This window comes from Aulonocara stuartgranti (assembly GCF_965226115.1).
Source record: "Aulonocara stuartgranti genome assembly, chromosome: 5".
Taxonomy (NCBI): Eukaryota; Metazoa; Chordata; class Actinopteri; order Cichliformes; family Cichlidae; genus Aulonocara; species Aulonocara stuartgranti.
Window position 1 is genome coordinate 13,291,323 of NC_138943.1, and position 26,396 is coordinate 13,317,718.

A 26,396-nucleotide genomic window follows, 5' to 3' on the forward strand; every position below is an offset into this window, starting at 1 on the left:
TTAGGAAGAGGGGGAAGTTTTAGGAGTGACGGCAAGAGAGAGAGTGAGAGAGAGCAGAAAGAGAGAGAGAGCGAGTTTTGAGATGTGAGAGATTTGTGAGGTTTAGCATGTTTGGAGTGTGTAGTTAATGTGTTGTCTTGTGTAGTTAGTGTGTAGTGTTGTGGATAGTTTTGTGTTGTGTGTCAAAACAATGAGGCGACTGCTGTCTGCAGGTGTCAGGCTGTGATGTTCTCCTTTATAGTGGACAGAAATTATTTTTTGGAGTGGCACAAATAATTTTTGTGGCATCTTATTGAATGCAGAACAGCTGATTGTTCTGTAAATAGTTTGAAATGATTATTTTAAAAAGGGTAAAAGGTAAATGGCTGCAAATAACTTTGTTTGCAAAACCTGTGCATATGATTTTAAAATTGGCAATTTATATTTGCATTTAAAGTTATGAAATATAATTCATTAAACATGTTTGTGGTTGTTACAGCATAAAATATAACTTTTTCTACTCAAATTTTATGCTTTTTGTCTAATTTTAGATCAATTGTGTTAATACAGTATGTCAAAATGAAAACATAACTATAAATTCAGACACGTGAGATTGTGCTGAAAAGGATGATACCAAACAAAGCAAAGTAAATAGTTTTTAACAGTGAAATGTGGAGGGAAAATCAAAAGTAGTGAAAAATGGCCTATTATACCCTGGACCCCAGAGGGTTAAAAAAAAAGTTTTTTAAGTAACGCAATAGTTACTTTTCAAGTAATTAATTACTTTTAGAGTCTTGTAACTCAATTACTAACTCAGTTACTTCTTTGAAGAAGTAACTAGTAACTATAATTAATTACTTTTTCAAAGTAACTTGCCCAACACTGGCCACTACACAGGAGACAGTGAGACAGCTTACATAGTCTTTAAATGTTCTACCTGAACTGTTCTTTGTTTTTGACATGAAATGAAAGTATGTTTCCTTCGGTTTTCTTGATGTTGACCTTCTCATTGTATCTGTGTCAAATTTTAATGCACTTATCTGAAATACTAACACAACCATTTCTGAGGCAGACTCTGTATATGTATTTGAATCAGGCTGTCATACTGTGCTTCTTATCTGTACTGATTAAATGAGATCTATGACATGTTTTTGTACGCAGCTTACATTGTGTTTTTCTCACACAAAATAATCCATGTAAGGACTCATAATTCTTAATTATTTTTCTATGGGCACACATTGTGTTTCAAAATTAATCTGAAACTGTTTGTTGTCCAGTTCCAGCCTGAGAACATTTTTCTTTTATATCACACATAGAAAGAAACCACATTGCCCAACACTGACATGAATAAGGCATGTTCATGTTTAATGCAACGTGGAAAGATAAGATCAGGTTTTGAGATACTCCACCCACCTGTTTCTCAACATTCTCCAACACACCCAAGGGAAGCTTCGTTCCTCTCCTTCACAAATGATTCCAGTGAAATCTGTTTGGCACTTCCATTTTTCTTTTGTTCGTAAACCTCCAATTTTTCACTGGTTTTACATGGTCAACGTAAAATTTCCAAGTACAGATTATTTTGACTTTCATGTCCATGAACTTTTTATGTAGTTTTACAACTTTCATTTTTTAAGGAGACTTATAATGCCAGCATACTCACTGTCACTGTCAGAAGAAAGTTTAATTAAGCATTAGAAATTAACTAAATTGGCTGTTTTAAACCGAGGACAAACTAGGGAATTGCACCAAGGTCCACAATATGATAAATAAGGATTATTTTAAACTGTTCAGCTATGCTAGCAGAGCACAAGAATTCAAAAAATGAATTTGAAATTAGCATAACAAGTCCCTTTGAAAGTGTAATTTCAATACATTTCATTTGTTGTTTAGTAAAAATCAAACCTGACTTGTGCTTTATACTTGGGGAGTTTTATTATTATTATTCATAAGTATATTTTGGAAATCTTAAGTTAAGAACATTCCTTTCTTACTGCAAAGAAATGCAAAAGTCACATTCAAATTACATTTTTTTTGTTTTGTTTTGAGCGTAACTCTGTCAGATTGGGCAATTGTAAAGTCATAAAAACATGCCATTTCATGACTGAGAGATAAGACAGACTATATGCAGCTTCTTTATCAAACTTTGTTTCACAAAGTACATCAGGAGGAAGGGCAAGCTAGCAATTACAGGAAAGGAAATAAATGGACAACAACAACAGAGGCAGTGTGAATGGCATAAGTTTTAGAGTTTCTGTCACGGTCAGGGGATCAGCAGGCCGCTGACTAGTAGTGTTCTCTCTCTCTCTTGCTCTCTCTCTCGCTCTCTCGCCAGGGTGGAACTCATGGCGGGTTCACGCCCTCGGCCCACGCCCCTCTGAAGACGAAACACCTGGGCCTCATCAGTGCAGCCAGCCTTTAAGCCAGGGAGTGGCTTCTACTCATCGCTGGATCGTTGTGTGTGACTCGCGTCAGTGCAGCCCAGCTCTGAGCAAGTTCTCTTTCGTTTCCCTGCGCAAAACCCCTAACGTGTGTTTCCTTCTGTACATAGATCCCCTGGACCCGACCCTGCATTCCCTGAGTGGATTCCTGTTTTTTTGTGAGTGTTTGGAGAGAGACTGGTCACGATAGGAGAGAGTCAGAAGAGGAGCAAGTGTCTTTTCCCTACCTGGAATTTCCCGGAGCCTTTTCCCTGTCACTGCTTTGTATATAGCACTACCCCTGCACTATTTGTATATACACCTGGTGGAACTGTAATAAATACCAACAGTGCCTCTGAGTCCTGCGTGTGAGTCCTCAAGCGTTTCACCTAATTGCCAACTGAATCCTCTGTGATCATAACAGTTAATCTCATGAAATTCAATTCAATTTATTTATATAGTCGCCTCAAGGCGCTTTATATTGTACAGTAGATCCTACAATAATAAATACAGAGAAAAACCCAACAATCATATGACCCCCTATGTGCAAGCACTGTGGCGACAGTGGGAAGGAAAAACTCCCTTTTAACAGGAAGAAACCTCCGGGAGAACCAAATGGGCATGACCATCATGAAAGACTCAAAAAGACAAAAATCCTTTCATTATGACACAGCATATAAGGTGAAAATGAACTATTGTGTATGATTTTTTTTTTGGAGATCAAAATCCAGAGTGACACCATACGTTGTTGAATTTGGGCTATAATCAGGCTGATGTCGTGCTGTCTGAACCTTAAGCATGTAACTTGAGGGTAAAACTCTTAGGGAGGTGCACCAAACTGTCGTGTTTAACTAAATGATACATTATTTTTTGCATGTAGATCACTGACTCTGTAACTCTTTTACCTTATTTAAGCTGCCTTGCTGAAAAAGCTACATCCTTGTGTACATGCCAGCAAATTTCATATAAATTGCACAAGCAGTCCAACAACACAGGCCTGGGAACAGCATGACACTTTCATGGGTAGTTGAGTGTGGCGGGGTATGGTCTGCGGTGCCGGTGCAGAGGAGGCGGACGCACCTGAGCTGCTGATCTGGTCCTGGCTGACACCTCCGCCACCCCGAAGGCGTGGGAGTGGAGGAGGTCCAGACACAACACGAAACTAAGTTGCGAACCGTCCTACCATTGTGAATATTAGCTAGAAAAATACTCTGACGAGTAAAATTAAGTGCCACACGGGTCATTTCCCCCCGTTAAAGTATGCTTGTAGGTCACATTCACAAAGGTAGCATGGTTTGGCAATAAATTTTACATATCAGAGTATTTCTCTAGCTAATATTCACAAATACAGGACGGTTCGCCACTTAATTTTGTGTTGTGCGCATGCGCAGAAACAACGGGTAGGATGGTTTGATGGTTGGTGGGACAGCTTGATAGGTAGGGTGTTTTGTCAGGTGCTCGCTACCTGGAGGAGGGCGGTGGAGCAACCACCTGACAAAACACCCTACCTATCAAGCTGTCCCACTTGTTGTTACTGCGCATGCGCACAACTCAAAACGGCCATGTTTTCGGTGTTAATAGCACGCACCTATTATTTGATCCTACTCCAATCTCGTGCATGTGAAAAACAGTTAGTATTATATGTTTTACTTCTTTATTACAGTTTTCCTTAAGCTGTTGTCAATTTGTTAACTTTTCAAGCTAGTATGCATTTTGGTTTTTGTGCTGTTGAGACAACGCCGGTCTCTGTGATTCTTTTGGTCCTGGTAGAGATCACGCTGAGATGTTTCCATATTTTACACAATCCTTTTATTACCCATTATTCTTACAGATGCATTTGGAGATCAGCACACTGCATTCCTATGCAATCCTATGCTAAAGGCTGTTCTAAAGAACTCCACACAACAGTTACAGTATAACCTCTGGTCCCCCCCAACCCCCTACAGTAAACACCCCCGCAATGGAAATACACTAGTACAGTGGCCAAGGGTGCTGACACCCTGACTCCCATCTCCTTTTAAGGTAGTGTCCGTTTGCCCTTTGTCTGCCCCTCACCCTCAGTAACTCTTGCTTCCTGCCCTGAGGGTGGGGGTTGATTGTCCTCCTGCCCTGCACCCCAGTTCTTTGTTCCCATTCCAGGCCCATTTTCTATTTTGTATTCTTACACCCATTAACCGCAATATTATAATGTTGCAAGCAATCACAAACTATATTCTCTTTAACTCTGATGTATATTAAGAAATCTATTCTCACCAGTGCAAAAATACTCCAATTTGGAGTCTCAGTTGAAGTCATATTTGAAGTCTTGATTTAGTACTTCTAAACTTCTGTAAACTGGCGTACAGTGTAAACCTTGTCAATTAATGTTAGTCCTCCTGCCTAAATAAATACCTACCTATAGATATGTACAATGGAGGCATAAACCACGTAAGGTAGTATATTCTGATAAGACAGCACGGATTGGTAGACATGACTATAAATTTACGCTACGGTAGGATGTTTTGACAAAGTAGGACGTTTTCCGCCTGAGCTGGAGGTCGGGGTGCTGGAGGGACTGGCCGTGTGCTGTAGGTAGCATGGTTTGGCACTTAATTTTACCCGTAAGAGTGTGTTTCTAGCTCTTATTAACAAAGGTAGGATGATTTGCCACTGAATTTTAGCTGTTAAAATATGCTTGTAGGTCACATTCACAAAGGTAGGACGGTTTTGCACTTTATTTCGTGTTGTGCGCATGCATAGAAGCAACAGGTAGGATGGTTTGGCAGGTGGGATGGATTCCCAGTACACCTGCCACCCGTTGAGCTGCCTATGAGCCCCGGCTCACGGCCATAATTGCTGCACTCCTGCCAATTGCCACACTGGTGGCCCACAGACCAGCTCCGGAACCGCTGCTTCACATGCGGGCGGAACCTGGACCCACCTCATTACTAGCGCCGCTGTATACGTGGGTGGTCACCTAAACAGACACCTGTCACTAGGCCAGGGGCTGGCCACAGTCGGGTGATGGGGGTATGTGGCGGGCCGTGGTCTGTGGTTGGCACTGCAGACGGACACACCTGAGCGGCATCTGCAATCATGCCCTGCTTAAAGTCTGAACTTGGTTCTGCTGTAATTGTTGTTGTTGGTAATGTGTTTGGCTGCGAGCTGCAAAGGTGTAGCCAATTGTAAAACAGCAACCGTAAAAATAAAGTGTGTGTGAAAAGCATTGCCATGTGGTCAAGTCTGCTGTGGTTCTGTTACATCGAGTTACAACCTGAATAAGTTGACACTCATCTTAAATGTACCAATATGCACAAACATCTGGAGATTTTATAAAAGACCTTTTAAAACATCTGTATTAGATAAAGAAGCATAAAAATACTGTCTCTAACTGTTACAAAGTTAGTGCTGTTTAGTTCTTTTTATTTCTTGACCTCCTAGTCTACATCTACCCAGGGCAGATTTACTGATGTCAGCCAAGTCATCGAGTTGGGACACGTTCTGAGGTGTGTTGAAGTCACTGTTGGATTTGACAGCTGACGTAAATTTCTTCATCATCTAAATGTCTTCATCACCCCCTTGCACGCACCATTTACCTGTCCATCCTTCTCTCACAGGGCATGTGTTTTGTGTAAAGTTGGAGTTTGACTCCCTGACTGACTCCCTTTTATCAGCCAGCTTCAATTGCACTTTTTGGCACTTTGGTATTCATATAATTTTTCTAAAAAATGAAATAGAACAAAATTGACAATAATCTCTGTTGGTCTGTTTGAAATAAAGGCCTGCTTGTAAAAAGTGAAGCCAATATAAAATTCACAGTGTATGTGTGTGTATACCTGTTCAATTTCAAAACTCAAACCTCTGATTAAAAAACACACCATTACTGCTGCCTTATTATCTGCGGAACATCAATACACTTGTATTAAAACCTTGTAAAGCTTGGTCATTAGTTATTGTTAAGCTCTGACCCTCTTGGACAGTGTATCCTGTTCTTGTCCTGTCTTTCTTCCCTCACTCCCAAACCGTCATGGCAGATGGCTGCCCCTCCCTGAGCCTGGTTGTGCCAGAGATTTCTTTTTATTAGAAGGGAGACTGTTGAGGTTTTATCTGGTTTATATCTATCTTTGTAGGGTCTTTACCTTAGAATATCATGTGCCTTGAGGAAACTGTTGCTGCGATTTGTCATTTTATGAATAAAATTGAATCAAATTTTATTTTGTGTTTTTAGCTAAATGACGAAATTTTTTTGGCCACTTAATTATGATGTCAAAATCTATGGGTAAAACATACCTTTATTTGTTTTCATGTTTAATTTCAGCTTCATTTCTGTCTTAATTTCTGTTCATTTTGTGCTTTCAATCTACTTTAAAGGAAATAAAAAAAAAAAATCTTCAAAAAAGACAGGAAAGACTTCACCAATAATGGGAGTATCTTTTTTTATTTTTTATTTTTTTTACATTTCTGCCATCTTGTGGCCACAGTCGAGAGCTCTTTTTTTTTTTTTTTTTTTTTTTTTTTTTTGCCTGTCCCGTTTGGCTCTTTTGCCATCAGAATTGTTGTCTAAAGGCAAAGAAAGATGCCCAACGGATTTACTTTACCAAATTGACCATCCCAGCCTTGCCATAATGGTCCATTTGATTCACCTTTTATTGTTTATTCGTTTATTGGGCAGCACGGTGGCACGGTGGTTAGCACTGTTGCCGCACAGCAAGAAGGTCCTGAGTTCAATTCCACCATCAGGCCGGGGTCTTTCTGTGTGGAGTTTGCATGTTCTCCCCGTGTTTGCGTGGGTTCTCTCCGGGTACTCCGGCTTCCTCCCACTGTCCAAAGACATGCAGCTTGTGGGGATAGGTTAATTGATTAATCAAAATTGTCACTAGGTGTGAATGTGAGTGTGAATGGTTGTCTGTCCCTATATGTTAGCCCTGCGACAGACTGGCGACCTGTCCAGGGTGTACCCCGCCTTTCGCCCTATGACAGCTGGGATAGGCTCCAGCGCCCCCCGCGACCCAGAAAAGGATAAGCGGAAGCGAATGGATGGATGGATGGAATACGGGACAGACTTGACTGGGGGAAAGAAGGGGAGAAAGAAAGAGGGAAAGAGAAACAGCTGAGAAGAGGGGCGGGGGAGAAGGGCAAAAAACAAAAACCAACAGAATGGGCAGCAAAAAAAAAAAAATGCATATATCAATCACCTGGATCACCTGTTGAGAAAGAAAAAAGAAAACAAGCAGAAGAGAACAAGAGTAATAGAATAAACAACATCACAATGATATATGGGAATATGACAGTAAATACTAAATATTAAACATTATTGTGCAGCACATAAGATCAACAGAACACAGTGTGCTTTGAGGTAGGAGCCAAAAAGGGTGTAGTTTGTGGGTGTGATCACACGTGTGTACACCTGTGAGCATGGACGCGTTTGTTTTTTGTTTTTTAAAAGGTTCCTTCATGTAATGATCTGCTAGAGGGTGTGGGGGGGCCACAGCCCCGTCCTCCAGGGCATGAAGCAGGTATGGAGGAGATCAAAACTCCAGACATCCAGAGGCCCCCAGAACACAAGAGACCAAGGAAGACCAACATAGGGGCAGCCGCGCCACTGTCCCAGAAAGAGCTGAGGAGAGTCCCAGATGAGGGCTCACTCAGCAGCCGTGGAGCAGAAGCCAGGGGGAGTTGAGTACACAGTCGAGAGCTCTAATTGTTTTTTTGCTGCAGCTATCTCTGTTTTACAGGCATGTCAGTCTCCGATAACCAAAGATGGAAATGGGCAAGCAGAGACGCCAGCAGCTTTTTCTGGTAGTTTTTATAAGCACATTGTGAATAAAGCTCTAACCTTTGACTGTGAGCTCCACCCATTTTTATGACATCCTCCACAATGAGGTGCATCTCACGTGTCGGCACAGAGGCAGGCCTGAGACACGGAGAGAACAGAAGGTGAAAACCGCCGCGAACTGAAGTTATAATGCTGGAAAAAAACAAGGTTTATTTCAAATCAATTCACAAATGGAGACACAATCAATTTTGACTGCATCAAGTAAAAATGATTGTTTCTGCACATATGTTTTTTATTTATTTATTAGTTTTAAACTATCAAATTAAATCACAATTTTATCCTTTGAAATTAGACAAGATGACCCCACAGACACAGAAACGTCATTCTGGTCACTCCCAGTGAAAACCTTAACATTTTCAGCTCTGCCACCTCCACCTCGGCCTCCTGTCTTTTTGTTTGGGCCACTGTCTTGAAACCATACATCATAGCAACTTTCATTTTCCCTATTGATGATATCCTTCTGTCACAAAACACACCTCACACTTGTTTCCACCCACTCCATTTTATAATGGGCTTTTAAATTGTTTTTTTTTTTTTTAATTAAAGCCCTGCTAATTGTTATCTGGTGGAAGGTCAGACAATTAGCCAACCACTACTTTAGACATTATGAAATGTCAGAATTTCTTAAAATAATTAGATAAAGAACATACTTTGGATTTTTCCCAGTAAATAGTGGCATTGTAAGGTTATTCCTTCTGTATGTTTTTTAACTTTTTTTGTATTAAAACTTTGTCCATTTTGACTTTTCATATTCCAGCTGTACATTCTTTTAAAAGCAAATCTTTGCATTTCCTGAACAAATATATTGTCAGTTGTTTTTCTTCACAAATCTGACTCTGAAACACACTGTATGGTCTGAGTAACACTGCGGTCTAATGTCTCCTTTAGGCCACTGAGGGATGATGACAACACCAGTGCAGAATTTGTATCTGATGTCCCAGTAACAGCTTACAATGTGCAGTGGTGTCAGCTTTTATTTCAGTGTATGTGGTAGTAGTGATGACATATAATACAAAATGTGACATTTATATAAAACATCAGTGCTGTACTTTCTGTACAAGTTCGTGGTGCAGATATGTGACTAACAATGGTGTAACTATGCAAACAATTTAAGTAAAGTAATGGTGGTAACAATAACCAAATGATAATAAATAAAATGTTCTTTACTTATGACTGAACAAAAGTAAATGTAGAGTGACGCAAACAGACACGTTATTCTGTATCATAATTCTTTTTATGACACACCTGTTCTCTTGTGTCCCAAACAACAAATAATAATAATGGATTGGATTTATATAGCGCTTTTTAAGGCACCCAAAGCACTTTACAATGCCATTATTCATTCACTCTCACATTGGTGGAGGCAAGCTACGGTTGTAGCCACAGCTGTCCTGGGGCAGACTGACAGAAGTGAGGCTGCTATATTGCGCCATCGGCTCCTCTGGCCAACGCCAGTAGGGTAAAGTGTCTTGCCCAAGGACACAACGACCAGGACAGAGAGCCCGGGGATTGAACCGGTGACCTTCCACTTACAGATACGCTTCCCAACCCCCTGAGCCACGGTCGTCCTTTATAATAATAAGAAACATTATTAGCACAAGGAGACTGTAAACTGAATGATACTGAGCATGAATGATTACAAACAAACAGCAAAGAAAGAATGAGTTGTGTTGGTGTGATCGACTTCTTGTTACGAATCTGGGTCGTTTGACCCAGCGTTTTGAGTTTTAGTTTATTTTTGATGTTTATGGTTTATGTTTAAGTTCATTAGGTTATCTAAGTTCATTTGTTTATTAGATTCCTCTTGTGTCTTCTACCCCTGTCAAGTTTGTATTGTCATGTCTGCGTCTCACGTTGCCTCTTTTATTTTGAAGGTCCATGTCCTACGTCAGTGTAGTCAGCTTTGCTTCCTTTTTCTCGTTAGTGTCAGCTGTTTCCCCATGTGTTTCCACTTCCCCTAATCACCCTTGTGTGTATTTAGTCTGTGTGTTTCTGTTCGTCCTTTGTCAGGTCGTCTGTTGTTCACGTCATGTTTCATGTCCAGGTTGTTCTTGTTTGTTTAGTTCTCCCAGTTTAGGTTAATGTTAGTTTTGCTTCAGTTAGCCTTGCTCTTTGTTTGTACATTTCTTACCAGCCTCATTAAACGGCTCGCTTTTTGTTAATACCCAAGTTTTGGTTCCACGTTCCTTTTGTGTCTGCATTTTGGGTCCTCTTTACAAATTCCTACAGTCTACCTCCACCAGACTGTGACACTTCTTTTTTTTTTTTTTTTTTTTCTTGACACTTCTAAAGTACACAAAAAATGACCCAAACATCCACAAGGTTTTGACAGTTTATTTGGCAAAATTATGCAATCACTTACTGACCCTTTACCAAATTGTGTAAAAATAAAATGTCTACATCAAGCTTTTTTTTTTTTAATTTTTTTAATTTTATTTACTGACTAAAATTACACAGCTTCTACCCTGTGATTCTGAGGAATTATGGTTGGACATTGACAGTACAGGTGCACTTGAGGTCTCTGAAGGAGGAGCAGTCAAAGTCAGCCAGGAGGGTCTTCTTGCCAGTCTTCTTGGGAAGTAAGAAAAACGTAACACGAAACCTGTGGCTTGGTTTCAGGTCTGGAAGTCTGAGGGAAACATAAGAGTAAAACAGAACAGTTAAGGTTAATGTTTAATTTGTGAGACCGGATTGGTAAAAGCTTGTGTTCCTAGAACTGTGACGACAGGAGGAAGCTGCAAGATGGGCCAAGGAGGTGAGCAGAAGTTTCTCCACTGGAATTTTGCTGTCCTGATTTCAATGGCCCATCCACTGTTTTACTCCACTCTTTTACACACCATTACAGAAATCTCAGGGACTGCTGAGCACTGTAGTCAGTGGCTAGATAAAGGGGAAAGACCCCAGCTGAGCCCCGAGACGTTAGGGACCCACACCCAGGTGTGATCAGCTTCTAGTGAGCCTGTGTCATTTCAGGTGGTGTGAAGACGGAAATAATGCCATTGCTACATGGAGGAAAAACTGATGCACACAACACTTGTTGTGTAAAACTGTACACAAGCATTTAGAATCCAGATAATTTTAATTATGCACACACGCTTACATGCAATTTTGCTCTCCGTCCACGAGACCACTTCCAGAAATAGTCAGAGTGCAATCTGTCAGTGTCTTGTTGACTGGGTTCATGAAAACCACTTCAGCAGTTGTGCTTTGGTTCACGCTTGCCAGACTGGGAGTCTAAAAGACAAAGATTTTACAGTTCAAAAACTTTTGCATATGCAATATTTTTCCCAACCAAAAATTAGAAACCACAACACGTATATCACTTTCAGTTTATGCAACTTCTGCTATAAATATGACAGCCCACATCATACAACACCACAGATACAGGAGGTGCATGTTTTATACACAGTCATGCACATAGAAAAACACTCACTCTCTGACCATCGCGCATGATATCAGATAAAGGTTTGGGCACACTCACGTGTTCCATCCCGAAGGACAAATATGAAATTTGGTATACATTAAAGACTGCCAACTGTAATAATGTGACCTAACTCCTCATGTAGCAATCAGTTTCAGTTTAACTGTACCAGCTCCATGACCAATTACTTTTAAATACAAGACGTGTCAACTGGCAGCGATGGTGCTTTTTGTTTTGTGCTAATTTAGCAAGTCTTTATTTCATTTCACATAATTATATTTATCATTAAAACAAGTACAGCAGGAGATAACAACAGCTGTGAGCTAATGTGTCAGTTGTTCTTCGAACAAAGCTACAGAATGATTACAGAGTGAGAGAGATGGTAGTTTTTTACTCACTGTGATGGAGATTGGAGGATCCAACAGAATGACATCATTCACTGCTAGGTAGACATTTTTCGGCTCCAGCTTATCTGTGACCATAGCTGAAATCTTCATGCTGTCAGAGTCCACCATGTGCTCATGGTACACCAAGAAGGGGACCAAGATAGGGATGGACAGATCTGGAGCAGACAGAGGGAGAGAATTATAGTTGTTGCAGTCTCTCATATGACCTGATCTCTCAATCTGTCTTTGAGGTATCTCTAATCTAAGAATAAACCCCACCCCACAAAAAACACTTCAGTCCTATCCAATTGACTCACCTTTCCCAGGCAGCAGTGTCCCTTCCTTCACCTCACTCTGGATGTTTTCAACCGGTGAGCCATTGTATCTCATGGCCTGGACGCTGATATTGATGGACACAGGCCTGGCAGTGCTGCTCTCACTGTTCAGCACCAGCTTCAGACTCACGTCCTGACCGTCCTTTGGCTTGGATACCTGCAGCATCACAAATAGAGGAATAAGGTACAATTCCCTGTGCACCAGGTTTATTATGCACAATTCCTTAAAATATGATTAAAAAGATATGCTTAAAACAACAGCTTGTGAGATTTGAGTTTTCTTAATTTAGATAAGCACTTTGCTTTTAGGTAACAACGGTAATGGTCATCTCTTTTGAATAAGTTGTGGTTTTTGGGTGGTTTTTTGTTAAAATTGATTTACAGTAGAGACCATTAAGCACAGCCTTTGCTAGCCTTTGCTAATTTCAGCCAGTGGCTATAAACTATGAGTGATTTGTAATTAGACAGCATTCAGTGTGCTTCATGCACAAGATATAGTTAAAATGTAACGTTTTCATTCTCATTAAAGCACATACAGTAAAGACGAATGCAATCCTTAGTTCCAACAAAAACATTTGGCCCAATCACCACCACAGTTGTTAACATTAATGCTATTTGTGGGCCTCCTGATGACATTTCAAAAGAAAACTTGTCAGATGATGATCCTGCAAACAGCCAATCCACCAGTTATTCATCTAACTGGCTGCTCAGCTAGAGCAGGACAAGTGTGCTAAAATGGTCATACTGTAGACACTTGAGTATAGAACTGCATATAAGAGATAACACATTTCACATTGACAGTGCTTTTTTCAGTCCTTTTTATGGTTTTATGGGGTCTGGTGGATTGGATGAGCTTTTATTCATTAACTGTTTTGGTTAAATTATTAAAATTAATTTAAAAAGGCAACAGAGGTAACTTTTTGTTACATTTGTAATAATAAAATTTTTTAGAAAATCCAGACACCAAGTAAGTACTAAAATATATTTAAGATTCACTTAAATAGAAAAATAAAGAGATACAACAGGAACTCTGTGATGTACCTCTTTAAATTGGATGTTTATTTTTGGCTGTGGAACGATGCCCCCAGGAGATGTTCCATTGGTACTGTTTGTGGCCCCTTCATTGCCCATTGTCTCCTTATTTCTGGAGAGGGCATATTTAAATACGGTTCTCTCCTTCTCAGTGCCTGTGGGGATTGAAAATGTTGTTGAGTTCAAGATTCACAAATTAATTTTTATCAAATAATATCAAATGTTCAGACCATAATGAAATGAACCTTCTCATTACTGATGAAGTTTATTACATCTTCATCTGCAATATATTTTGCAAATTCCTATTACTCCATTAGGTTTATATAGTTGAATTTTGAAATTCCCAATAATACAAAATGTGACATAAATTATGAAATAATTCACAGAAATAACTTTAATCTGTCAAAAGTAATAATAAATAAAAAATTCCATAAATCTTAACCAATGAAAGTCAGACATTGCTTTTCAACCATGCTTCAACTGAATTATTTAAAAAATAAATGCATGAAACAGGCCTGGACAAAAATGATGGTACCCCTAGAAAAGAATGAAAATAATGTGACCAAAGGGACATGTATGTTAATCCAAAGTGTGTTCACTAATCAGCATCACAGGTGTCCACAATCTTGTAATCAGTCAGTGGGCCTATATATAGGACTCCAGGTAGTCACTGTGTTGTTTGGTGATATGGTGTGTACCACACTCAACATGGACCAGAGGAAGCAAAGGAAAGAGTTGTCTCAGGAGATTAGAAAGAAAATAATGTTAAAGGTAAAGGCTACAAGACCATCTCCAAGCAGCTAGATATTCCTGTGACTACAGTTGTACATGCCATTCAGCAATTTAAGATCCATGGGACTGTAGCCAACCTCCCTGGATGTGGCCACAGGAGGAAAATTGATGACAAATCAAAGAGACGGATAATTCGCATGGTAACAAAAGCCCAGAAAGACTTCTAAAAAGATCCAAGCTAAGATTCATTCTCAAAGAACATCAGTGTCAGATCGCACCATCTGTTGTTGTTTGAGCCGAAGTAGGCTACATGGGAGATGACCAAGGAGGACACCATGGTTGAAAACAAATCATAAAAAAGCCAGACTGGAATATGTCAAGTTTCTGGGAGAATGTCCTGTGGACAGATGAGACAAAAATTTAACTTTTTGCCAAGGCACATCAGCTCTATGTTCACAGACGGAAAAATGAAGCATATCAAGAAAAGAACACTGTCCCAACTTTGAAACATGGGGGAGGCTCGGTTATGTTCTGGGACTGCTTTGCTGCGTCTGGCACAGGGTGTCTCCAATCTGTGCAGGGTACAATGAAATCTCAAGACTACTCGATTCTAGAGAGAAATGTGCTGGCCAGTGTCAGAAAGCTCACAGGTCATGGGTCTTACAACAGGACAATGACCAAAAACACACAAAAATGGCTAAGGGGAAAGCATTGGACTATTTTAAAGTGGCCTTCTATGAGCCCTGACCTCAATCCTATTGAGCACCTTTGAAAGGAGCTGAAACATGCAGTCTGGAAAAGGCGTCGTTCAAACTGGAAACAACTGGAGCAGTTTGCTCATGAGGAGTGGGCCAAAATACCTGCTGAGAGGTGCAGAAGTCTCATTGACAGTTACAGGAATCGTTTGATTGCAGTGATTGCCTCAAAAGGTTGTGCAACAAAATATTAAGCTGTGGGTACTATCATTTTTGTGTCCAGGCCTGTTTCATGCATTTTTTTTTTTTAATAAGTCAGTTGAAGCATACTTGAAAAGCAATGTCTGACTTTCATTGGTTAAGATATATAGAATTTTTATTTATTACTTCTTTTGTCAGATTAAAGTTCTTTCTGTGACCATTGTGAGTTTTTCTTTCATTGACTGAAGGGTACCAACAATTTTGTCCACGTGTGTATAGTTTCATAATATCAGGATGGCAATGGACGAAATGGTCAGCTCAAATCTTTGAGTTTGTCAGCTGAACTCACCTTCCTTGTACTTGTACTTGTCTGTGATGTCCAGCCTCGTGTTGGAGCCAACAGTCTTGGTGGAGATATTCTGTCCGACTGACTTGGTGTCAGAGAGCATTTTCGTCATTGTGCCATCAGCTTTACACTGAACACAAAAAAACTATTTAGAACACAAAACTAGACATAAAACATTTCTGCCAAAGACTTCCTTCTAAATGGGATATTCATGTATTCATAGAGTCGAGCTATGTATACTAACCAGCCAGTCAATGCAGTCCGCATTGACCTCAGCAAAGACAAATGGGACATCATATTTGAGATCAGTTTCTCCATCCAAGATGGCTTTGACTGGGGCTGGACCGCAGCAGTATACACCTGCATATGTAGAGCAGCTCATTCAGACAAAGTGTTCAAACGCAATACTTAGAAATTTATCTTATATTTACTATCAATAAATTAAAGTAATAAAACAAAGGAAGAAACAGTTTAGACAAGAAATTTCATACCGTCACTCTTTTCCTGTGGTGTTGGATCCACAACTTGCCACCCGTCATATTTTCCATCCTTTGCCAGGTCAGTTCGGGTCATCCAGCACTCTAACCAGACGTGGAAGTTCCTTAAACAGATACAGAACACAACATTCTGATGTTGGAGTGAGTGGAAACTCAACACTGGATTTAGAAAGTCCAGAACAGTCAACAGAGCTGGACTAAGTGACAGCATAAGGAAATTAAAGTGGTTGATCAAAAACTGGGGGGTTGTTGATGATTTTGACAAATTAATTTAAACATGGACAATTACAAAGAAAGAATAATATACCATCTTCAGCTGCACCAAAGAGTAAAACAGTTAAATGTGAATTATAAAATATTAGGGCTCTCTCTTATAAGTCCTTTTTATTAAATGATTTAATAACTGACAACATATTAATTTGTTCTGCCTTACTGAAACCTGGTTACAACAGGTTATATCATGTTAGCTTAAATGAGTCCACACCCCCTCCATCCCACTGTCAGAAACTTGAAACACAGGATGAGGAGGTAGAGTGACAACAATCTTCTACTTTTCTACTTCAATCTATTAATCAAATTAATCATAGACTTAGATGGAGTTTTAATTCATTTTGAAAGCCTAACTCTTGGCCTAGTCCACCATAACGGAAAAAATCAAAAGTCAGTTTTATGTTACTATCGATCTTCCTCCCGCCATCCTCCAGATATCATGGGAGGCCCCTGCAATAGCCTAGACCTACTGCAGCGTAACTAAGAGAGGATTCAGGGCCACCTGGTCCTTCCCTAACTACATGCTTAATAAAAAAGAAATGGTTTAAGTCTAATCTTAAAAATAGAGATGGTGTCTGTCTCCCAGTTCCAAACTAGGAACTGGTTTCACAGAACAGGGGCCTGAAAGCTGAGGACTCCCATTCTACTTTTAAATATTCCAGGAACCACAAGTAAATCAGCAGTGCAAAGTACAAATTAAATGAAAAGCCAGACCCTCCCCAGCCAAGACTCACAGACTTCATAGGTCCCTCAAACTGCCAGGCCTCTGGCTGAGGACCCGAGGTTAAAGGACAAACAAATCTCACATGCAGGGTGAGTAGGGAAAAAAAATAAAAAAATATATCTATATATCTATATATATATTAGGGGTGCAACGATACTCATATCGATATTGAACCGTTCAATACAGTGCTTTCGGTTCAGTACGCATATGTATCGAACAATACTAAATTTTAAATTAATTTTATCAACTTTTCTTCTGACGATGCTGTCTGTGTTGAGAGCTCAGTGGATCTGCGTTTGACTACTCTGTCTAGGCTGCACTGTCGAGCGCAGATCCACTGAGGCGCAGGCAAGCTAGCAAGACAGAAGCTAAGCTCTCCTTGCAACATGGCAAATTGAACCTCCCCCATCCTCATTCAGATCTGGCCTTTGGAACTATTTTGGTCTTCATGTGAAGTATGACCCTGAAGGTAAGCGCGTCATGGACAAAAGTAAAACAGTATGTCGGATGTGCCACGCAATGCTCAATTACATTGGTGGGAACTACTGCGTTAGCGCAGTTAGCTCGTTAACGTGTTGACGCCGTCCAGCTGAAGCACAGGGCGATCCGTGGTAGCTCGTTAACGGAGATTTGCTGTGTTGTGGCGTTAACATCATTTCAGATTAACGCTGACAGCACTAGTGGGAACACAACGAATATGACTGCACATTTACACCGACATCATCCTAGTGCAAAGACAAGTGGAAGCAGACAAAAACAACAAGCACGCTGCTGCAAACTTTACCCGAGTCATTTAGACAGCCTTTAGCACGTGATTCTCCTTATGGGGACCTGATATGTTTCATATGCTGCTGAGAATATACCCCAGAAGAAGCGTATAGTATAGCTTTTATTTTGGAAAGAGTCATTTCTCTGTAATAAACTCTCGAGTAATTTCTCGATCAGATAGATTTATTATTTTATTACTTTGTTGTTTCAGCAACATTAAATTTAAAAACTGTACTTTTGAGTTAAAATATATATTTATAATTTTAATAAATGACAAATTAAAAAGGCATGAACATTTTTTTGTATCGAAAAAATATCAAACCGTGACACCAAAGTATCGAACCGAACCGTGAATTTTGTGTATGTTGCACCCCTAATATATAGAGATAGATAGATAGATAGATAGATAGATAGATAGATAGATAGATAGATAGATAGATAGATAGATAGATAGATAGATAGATAGATAGATAGATAGATAGATAGATAGATAGATGTCTTACCAGACACTGTCCTTGGTCTCTTTCTCTCTCACTCCATAGTCAGCATGGTACACATCAATGGTGAGATTCTTGTTATTGTCATGAGCTGACTGGAAGTTGGTGATCACACGGCATGGGATGCCCAACAGACGCATTACTGGATCCCAAAAAACAAAGAAAACAGCCAAAAAAAGAAAAGAAGTGAATGAAGCATTTGTCAAATTGTACATTAGATTTTATTGTTAAATATCATTATTCTTAATGCTATGCCACTAGCTGGCCCAGTGATAGAAAGTTGTAAGTAAGGAAAAGACAGATGAGACCCCTGCATATCAGTAATATTATGAACTTCCAGAGAACATCTAGTATTATCCTACATTAGTACTTTGGTCTAGAAAATTGGCGGTTGTACTGTGAGTAAGGACTTGCAGAGTTAGTAAGTACCTGAACACATCACGCCAGCAAATACCCAGCACTGTCCATATTTGACTGATTGGCAGTTGATGTCATACCAGTGCTTGAGGATGGGATAGCTGCCAGACCAGTGAGTGGGTTCATTCCCACCCGAGTATGGACCTGACCACCGTCCCTCCACGACGCCATAGTCATCATTACTGTTGATCTGGAAGCAAAAAAGGAAAACAAAGTTCTCCTTCTTATATTGTGATTTATACAAGTGAGCTATGGTTTCCCTCAAAATGGTTATAAAACATTGATTAACAAAATGCCATAAACCATTCCTTCCTACATGTTACCTTGATTCCTTTTATATTTAAAGTATAATCCTTTAAATCACCCTTTTGCAGAAATGTTCTTTGCAAATAAAATACATCTGTACAGAACAGATGTATATTCATAAATATCCTACCATGGCGCTGACCACACGACTGACGTAGATGGGGTTACAGCGAGCAGAAACATCATTGGCTGCATTTGCCAGGTGTTTGGGGTTGACATCCAAGATCTTCAGACAAATCTTCACCATGTCTTCTTCAAACTGGGCAGGAAGAGAGCAGCTTATCTTAAACTACAGTGGTGTAAGTCATTCATACTTCATAGCAGAGCAAGTCTATTCATACTTATCGTCAAAAATTATCTACAGTAGTGTCAGATTGTATCTATGTGACTCACTGAGTCATTCTGTGTGAGTACATTCTTAAAATTTACCTGCAAGCAATTAGCAAACATAAATATCTTTTTGCTTATGCAAAGGTTGATGGTGGTTACATCTTCTTTCTCTTGTGTTAAACATTTATCAAGAATCTTAAATTATTCTAGATACTGTATACACCCCTTTAAATTAACCAGTTTTATTTTGCTTTATAGAAGATAAAATATTATAGTGGTGTGAAGACAATGGTGTTTAAACCCTTAAAATAAAATATGCAGTAGCAATAAAATTTTAGCATTATTCAGTAGCTACCATTTTGAAAGATAAGATTGTGCCTTTTTAATATGGTGCTATTTGGTGTCTATTTATTAAACTCAGTGTCAAAAATCTAATAAACCTACACAAAGTGTGTTTGTATGTGTGTACTGGTTTTTCCTATCTTGGTGTAGACCAAAATCTAAAATGTACCATACTTGTGGGGCCCAACCAAAACCCAAGTCCCCATGAGTTTGAAGGCATTTTTCAGACTCAAAATGTGGTTTTAGTGTCAGGGTTACAATTGGGTTATGGTTAGGTTTAGGGGAAGGGTTAGGGTTAGGCATTCATTTTTGATGGTTAGGATTAGGGTAAGCGGCTAGGGAAAGCATTATGTCAATGAGACAACACCCGACATATGTATGTGTGTGTGTGTGTGTGTGTGGTGTATACCTGCCCAAAGTCCCAGGGAACAGATCTGATGTAGTTCTCACTTCCACTATAGATTATACCATGTTCATTCAACACATACTCCTGTCTCTGTGCCTCATCAGAGAGAGACACTGAATCATCTACAGTAAAAAGGACAGGGATAAATACTTAAGACATAAAGATCAATGGATAGTGTTTTTAAGGAAAACAACAGCAACAGATGAACAGTGTTGATGGACAGTTAGGCAAACTGGCAGCAGACAGAAAGATAACAAACCTACCAGGGCACCAGGGATTGAAGAGCACTACCAGAGTTGCCAACAAGGTTTCCTCGTTCCTATATCTGGCAGTTAAGTTGTACTTTCCGATTGGAGCGTCAGCTGGAGGGGTAATGGTCAAATTCAAGGAACCCGTTAGTGGGTAAGATCTCTTCTCAAGCTCCACCTTCCATACCGCCTTCGCTGACGGCGAACGGCTGATTTTGTCTGGAATACCAAAGCATGACTTTGTCCCCAGGTTCTCGGATGGATGTTTTCCTGTTGAGAGGATTCACAGAGGTAATAGGTAACTAGAGATAAACAATACAATACAATCAAACCGTTTTAACCACCAAAGATGGACATTATGAAAACTATCCTTCTTAAACCCGCATTAATTCTAATGACCAGCAGGTGGTGACTGTTTAAAAAAGTGCAGTTGCAAAGAAGACTATGAGAAAACAGCAGTAAGTAAGCACTTTAATGGTTTATGGTCGCAGTCCCTATTTTCAAATTTTACTGAATGCAACATCATGTTCCTGTTACAACGTTGTTCTTCATTATCATCAGAAACAATGCTCTATGAGTGACAAGTCACTAGTGCAGGTGTGTGTCGTGTTTCTCAGTCCTTTTCCTTGACATGTCAGTCAGGTCAAGGCTTTAAAACACCACTGTCTATAAACTGGTGGAAACTGTCACACCAACTGGATCCATCTTTAACTTACCGTCTATGGTCCCTGACAGGACCTTCCATGTCCAAAAAAAGAATTTAATAAACATAAATCAGTACCTTAAAGATGCATCATTACTCTTTTTTTAAAATTATGCATTAAAAGGGGAAATGGGTTCAAAGTTGAGCACAGTCCAAGAATAAATCTATGGAGCTATAAATGAGCATTATAGGTTACCATTTGAAAGTTTAGCCATGTTTACTAAGATATTGACCACATATACATGTACAACACAGAACAAGTAAATGCGTCTCATTATAGACTTGCACCTCTCACTCTATGACAGCTGGGGTAAATATTAACTTTCAAACTTGTTAGAATTTGCATTATGTACTGTACTTCCATGCACATTTCAATCATGCCAGTCACTGCCTCCCTTTTTAATTTCATGCCAACAAAGACATTGCAACCAATGACTGAAAGCAAAAGGTGAAAGCCTTTAAGAAGTAAAACTTAGTTTATTTACAACAGAGCCTTTCCCCTTTGTGTTATGTCTAGCTTTCTCCTCACCCTTTCAATTGTCTGCTCCACCCTCATTGCTGTCACCTGACATAATTTCTCTTAATCTCTCTTTCTATTAATAAATATAAAACCTGCTCTCTGTTTGAAATATCTGGCTCCTGTGTTTAAGAGCTCTTTTTAAACTACACTAACACGCATGTATCTTTCATTTTTAATGGGTTTCACAAAGGTCTTGATAGACATCCATATTAAGAATTCCGAAACATTAATATTGCTGATAAAACAGAGAAAAAGAAGAAAATAGAGAAAACAGAAACAAGAAAAAAAACCCTCATAAAACACTGTTGATACATGGAAATCAATTTTCAAACAGTTCTTTTATTACTTCAATAAACAAAATCTATTAAAAGAAAGTTATATGCAATTTAAAAAATATCTTCATTGTATAACTACAGACCAACCTGTTTTTGCAGTGATGGTGAGCGGGTAAAGGTCAGGGTTGAAAGGTTGCGTCAGTTCAACTTTCACAGTGAACGGCTGACCTCTCCTCACAATCAGCTGATCCTTTGAGAGTTTTTTGGTGTGGTGTTCAGTGTTGTTGATCTCATAGTTGAGACCGACTCCTTTAAAAACTGGAAAAAATAAAAATATAACTGAAACAGACAAAATCAAAAGAATTGTGGCTAGTTTTCCAGGATACTGGAACCTTCATCCTGTTAATGTCTTTTGTGTGTGTCTGTGTGTGTTTTCCTTTCCCTTTTCTCTCCATATGTTTGCCTTAAATGTCAAATTAACTATTCCACACTTAAGGACTAAAGCCCACAGTGGTGATATGTTTACTCCATCTTTTCAAACTGTCAAGAATTGCACCTTTACTTTGACAAAGTTTACTTGCTGAGTTCAAATCTGAAAACCCCTTTCCTCCAACATGTCCTACTTTTTAGTTATGATGTTGATGCAAGAATTGGACAATTAGGATGACTGAACAGAAACAGCAACACATTTCAGCATTTAAGAAGTAAGTTTGGTCTTGAGATAAGAAAAGCCAGATGTTTCATTCTAAGGTTATTTATAGATGTCTGCTCAAGAAATGGATAAATGTAAGCACAATAATTTAATGGAGCTCAGAAGGTAAAGCAGGTCATCTAATCGGAGAGTTAGTGATTCAATCCCTGGCTGCTTCAGTCTGCCTGCCAAAGAACATTGGACAAGATTAAACCCCTAGTTGTTCTCTGATGTCTCCGTCAGAGTATAAATATTAGACAGAAAGTACTGAGGCATAAAAAAGTGCTTGTGTAATGTGTGTGAATGAGGCATGCTGTATAAAAATCAATCTGGCATACTGGTATTTAAACTGACTTGAACCTGGACCTAATTTTGTTTTACAGAACATATTTTGGATTTTCACGGTTGTGAGATAATGACCACAGGCACGCCGTTAGCTTTGTCTGGGTTTTGTTTTTTATTGTGATAAAGTTGAGCATATCACAAAAAAATCTTCACTTGCTTTAATCCAATGCATTTTTATTCCCCAGAAGCTTTTTTAAAGAAACTGCAAAGGTGACTGAAGTCATATCATCTATAAGCATTTTATGATATTGTATTTAATTTACCAGATAAAAACTGACACAGATGCAACCTTTTCTAAAAATCTCTTTTTTATTTTGCTTTTGCTTCTAACAAACCATGTGATATAATATTATGTAAATACATTTTATTATGTAAATAATACATCTTGTGTTAAAAAGAAAATGTAAATAACAATACATTCTTCATGCATACAATATATATAAGGTGCGATGTATTGTAAATGATGGTAAAATTCAGTTAATGTACATTCAAAAGTTGCTGTACTTACTTGACCGTCTGGTCTCCGATGACATCTTTCTAGACTTTCTGCAGCAGTTTAAGTACAGCGAGAAGCTCTCTGGAAGGCGCTGACCAGCACACTGACAGGATACGCTGAACCATGGTGGATTTTAAACCAACTCCTACACCCATCCCCATTTCACAAACTAGATTAACCAGCTAGACTAGCCATTTCCTGGTTGTTCAAAAGCTGCTTGCGCGTGCGCACGCATGCACACACACACACACACACACACACACACACACGCGCACACAGGGTAAAGAATCTTACCAAAACCTGGATCGACTCCAGAAATTAATAACTTTTAAGCAAGATCAAACCGCACCCCTGGCAAAAAATAAATAAATCAAATTCCATTTAGCAATCAAAACTGAACCCATTGCATGACCTCACTGTCAGAGGTGTCATTATGGATCTGACTGTCACGGCGGGGTGCGCCGATGTGTGCGGAAACAGGACCCAAAAGCAGATGATGACGAGGAATAGTAATGATTAACAGAAAAGTGAACCTTTATTGCGATGACGGCAGGAAATGAACCAAGAGACCAAAGCAAACAGGCAAAACACTAAGAAACAAAACACTGAACTGGCAAAACACTAAGAAACAAAACACTAAAGGTACTAAGACCAAAAACTATAACTATGACCGAGGTGGAAAATAAACAGGCTAAGACTATGACTATGACTGTAACTCTGGTGAGAATAAACCAGAGGTGGGACCAAGTCATTGTTTTGCAAGTCTCAAGTCTTTATCCTCAAGTCTCAAGTCAAGTCTCAAGTAATGTCAGGCAAGTCAGAGTCGAGTCTCAAGTCACTGGTGTAAAAGTCCGAGTCAAGTCACAAGTCTGAAACTTTGAATTTCAAGTCCTTTCGAGTCATTCAAAAAAACAAAAAAAAGCATGTTGCAGTTATATGCTAAATGTAAATATTAGACCATGTAATTTTTAAATCTGTGTTTTTCTCAACACATGACAAAATAGTGAACTTACAAAATATACACAAATTGTGAAATTGCACCTCTTTAAAATGCAGCTCAATTAAACCTAGCTCCAAGAATAATTTTCACCGACAGTTCTGAGATAAGCTGCATGTTATTCTTGGATGCGGTTGTAGGACCGGCTTTAAAATCGCATGACAAAAATATCATACACATTAAAAAAAACTGTATCACCAACGTAGCCTGGACAACATTTGCTAGTTAGATGAAGTCAGCTATCTCATCTTAGCATATTTATATGCATATTTATAATCATACGGTTCTTGGAGTGAGTGCATACACTCATGAAGTTTAGTAACTTCAGGTCACTGCAACAAGCCCAGGTACAGTTTACCGACGGATGGGTGCAGGACCTTGAAATGCACCGTGTAGAACGAAAGACCATCGTACGTATCATAAGTTTACCAGTCTCACAAATCGTCGTCATAAATATACATTCGTTAACCGTTTATTAATAGGACCTTTGAGCTCAACGGTAATTAATCAGTAGTGGAAATAATTTCTGGTACCCATCACAGAAATGTAGCAGTGACAATAATACTGTATGCTGTAATCGCACTGGGCAATTAGTGATACAAAAAAACCCGTTTTATCCTGTGAATAAAAGTATATGTTTTTGTCAATGTACCATAATAACAGAAGCGAAACGCAATATCATGTCAGGACAATTCACTATTTATGCACAATAAACACAATAAATAAAGGAGCATAGCGCGACAATTTCTGTTCAGCGCCAGACTTGCTTGTAACCTATATCACCAATTATGTTATGAAAATGACGTATTAACTACTAAAAAACACTGACCTTCGTGTAAATGCTTGGAGCAGACTAACCTGTGAGCTGGAGGGTTCTGGGACGTTATATTTGGTCTTTGAATGGCTGCAATCCAGGCCATCCGTCGCGTCTTTGTTACTTCGGAAACATGGCTCGAACAATTTCTCTTCAACGACGTAATCCGATAACAACCGATCTCTTTACCCGTCGGCTTCCCGTGGCTGTCATGCGACCGGCTATTGCAGTTAATAATACAACAGCTTCTTGACATTTTTGTGTTTCTTTTTATCGCTGTATAACTGATTTCAATTGAAAGTCTGTGTGCGCTAGTACCTCTTGCCACGAGTTCCCAGAATCCTTTGCGGTTCTACCCGTGAATGACGTCACATTTTCAATCTCTATATAATATGCATGTTAAATTTTATATTTGGGGTAAAATATCAAGTCTTTTCAAGTAAACCGGTTCAAGTCCAATTCAAGTCCCAAGTCATTGGTGTAAAAGTCCAAGTCAAGTCACAAGTCTTAGAACATTTTTTCAAGTCAAGTCTAAAGTCATAAAATTAATGACTCGAGTCTGACTCGAGTCCAAGTCATGTGACTCGAGTCCACACCTCTGGAATAAACAGACGAACTGACAATGGCATGAAGAAAACAAAAGGCTTAAATACAGACATGAGGTGATCAGGGGAAGTGGCGACACATGGGGGAAAACAGCTGACAGACATAAACCTAATGACAGGACCAGGAGAGGAAAGCTAAATACAATGAACAAAGAACACATGACATTGTCAGAATAAAACAGGAAATGACAACACAACTTAACAGACCTAATACGTGATGAAATAAATAGAAAACCCCAAAACATAGAAAACCCAGGAACAATAACTGCCTAAACTAAAGGCAAATAGGAAATAACACAAACTAATAACATATCAAAAAATACAAAGAAAACTCAGAGTGCTGGGTCGGAGACCCAGCCTGTGACACTGACGGTAATTTGTGGATTCCAGTTTGTGACTGCTAATGTGATTTAACCTGCAACGCATCCAAGCATCACACAATGAGCACAAACCTGGATTAGAACTTTACATGCTGCTTTATTTACTCTAAGTACAATATGCATCAGTTTAAAATAAATACTTGCTGATAATTCACAGGTAATTTAGTATAATACATTGCACTAATTATGTATGGAGGGTTTCATCCCAAGTCAAGCATCTTGTGACTGTATGTTAAGCAGAAGGAAGGAGGCCGGGAATAGTGAGTGCCAGAATCCCTATCAAGAATGAGACAACAAACATCCATAAGTACGTCAGAAAGAACTGATCACGTGCTTAGTGAATACATCAGGCAGCAGAAACCCAAGAAAGAAGATGAGCGAGAAGAAGAACCATTATGGATGGATA

The 26,396-nt window shown here is 39.2% G+C and overlaps 1 protein-coding gene across 1 annotated transcript; it reads right to left on the minus strand.

Annotated features, from left to right (window-relative positions):
* Nucleotides 1-10,530: 10,530 nt before the first annotated feature.
* On the minus strand, nt 10,531-25,969 carry LOC309707046 (protein-glutamine gamma-glutamyltransferase E-like). Its single transcript, XM_082534130.1, has 16 exons — nt 25,050-25,969; nt 23,207-23,339; nt 21,810-21,980; nt 20,180-20,434; nt 19,920-20,038; nt 18,969-19,097; nt 18,545-18,722; nt 18,122-18,257; nt 15,851-15,960; nt 15,604-15,719; nt 15,363-15,489; nt 13,395-13,540; nt 12,336-12,510; nt 12,031-12,194; nt 11,312-11,445; nt 10,531-10,840 (listed from the first exon to the last, which is right to left on the minus strand). The coding sequence occupies exons 2-16, from the start codon at nt 23,229-23,231 to the stop codon at nt 10,693-10,695; spliced, it is 2,133 nt and encodes a 710-aa protein (XP_082390256.1). The 5' UTR covers nt 23,232-23,339; nt 25,050-25,969; the 3' UTR covers nt 10,531-10,692.
* Between the last annotated feature and the right edge of the window lie 427 nt (nt 25,970-26,396).

Excerpts from the sequence above, each read along its gene's own strand:
- LOC309707046 (XM_082534130.1), bottom strand. The coding sequence starts at position 23,231 with ATGTCATCGGAGACCAGACGGTCAA. Across the intron at positions 20,435-21,809 it reads CACCATCACTGCAAAAACAG|GAAAACATCCATCCGAGAAC; the intron begins GTTGGTCTGTAG and ends TCCTCTCAACAG. Across the intron at positions 18,723-18,968 it reads GTCGTGTGGTCAGCGCCATG|ATCAACAGTAATGATGACTA; the intron begins GTAGGATATTTA and ends TTTTGCTTCCAG.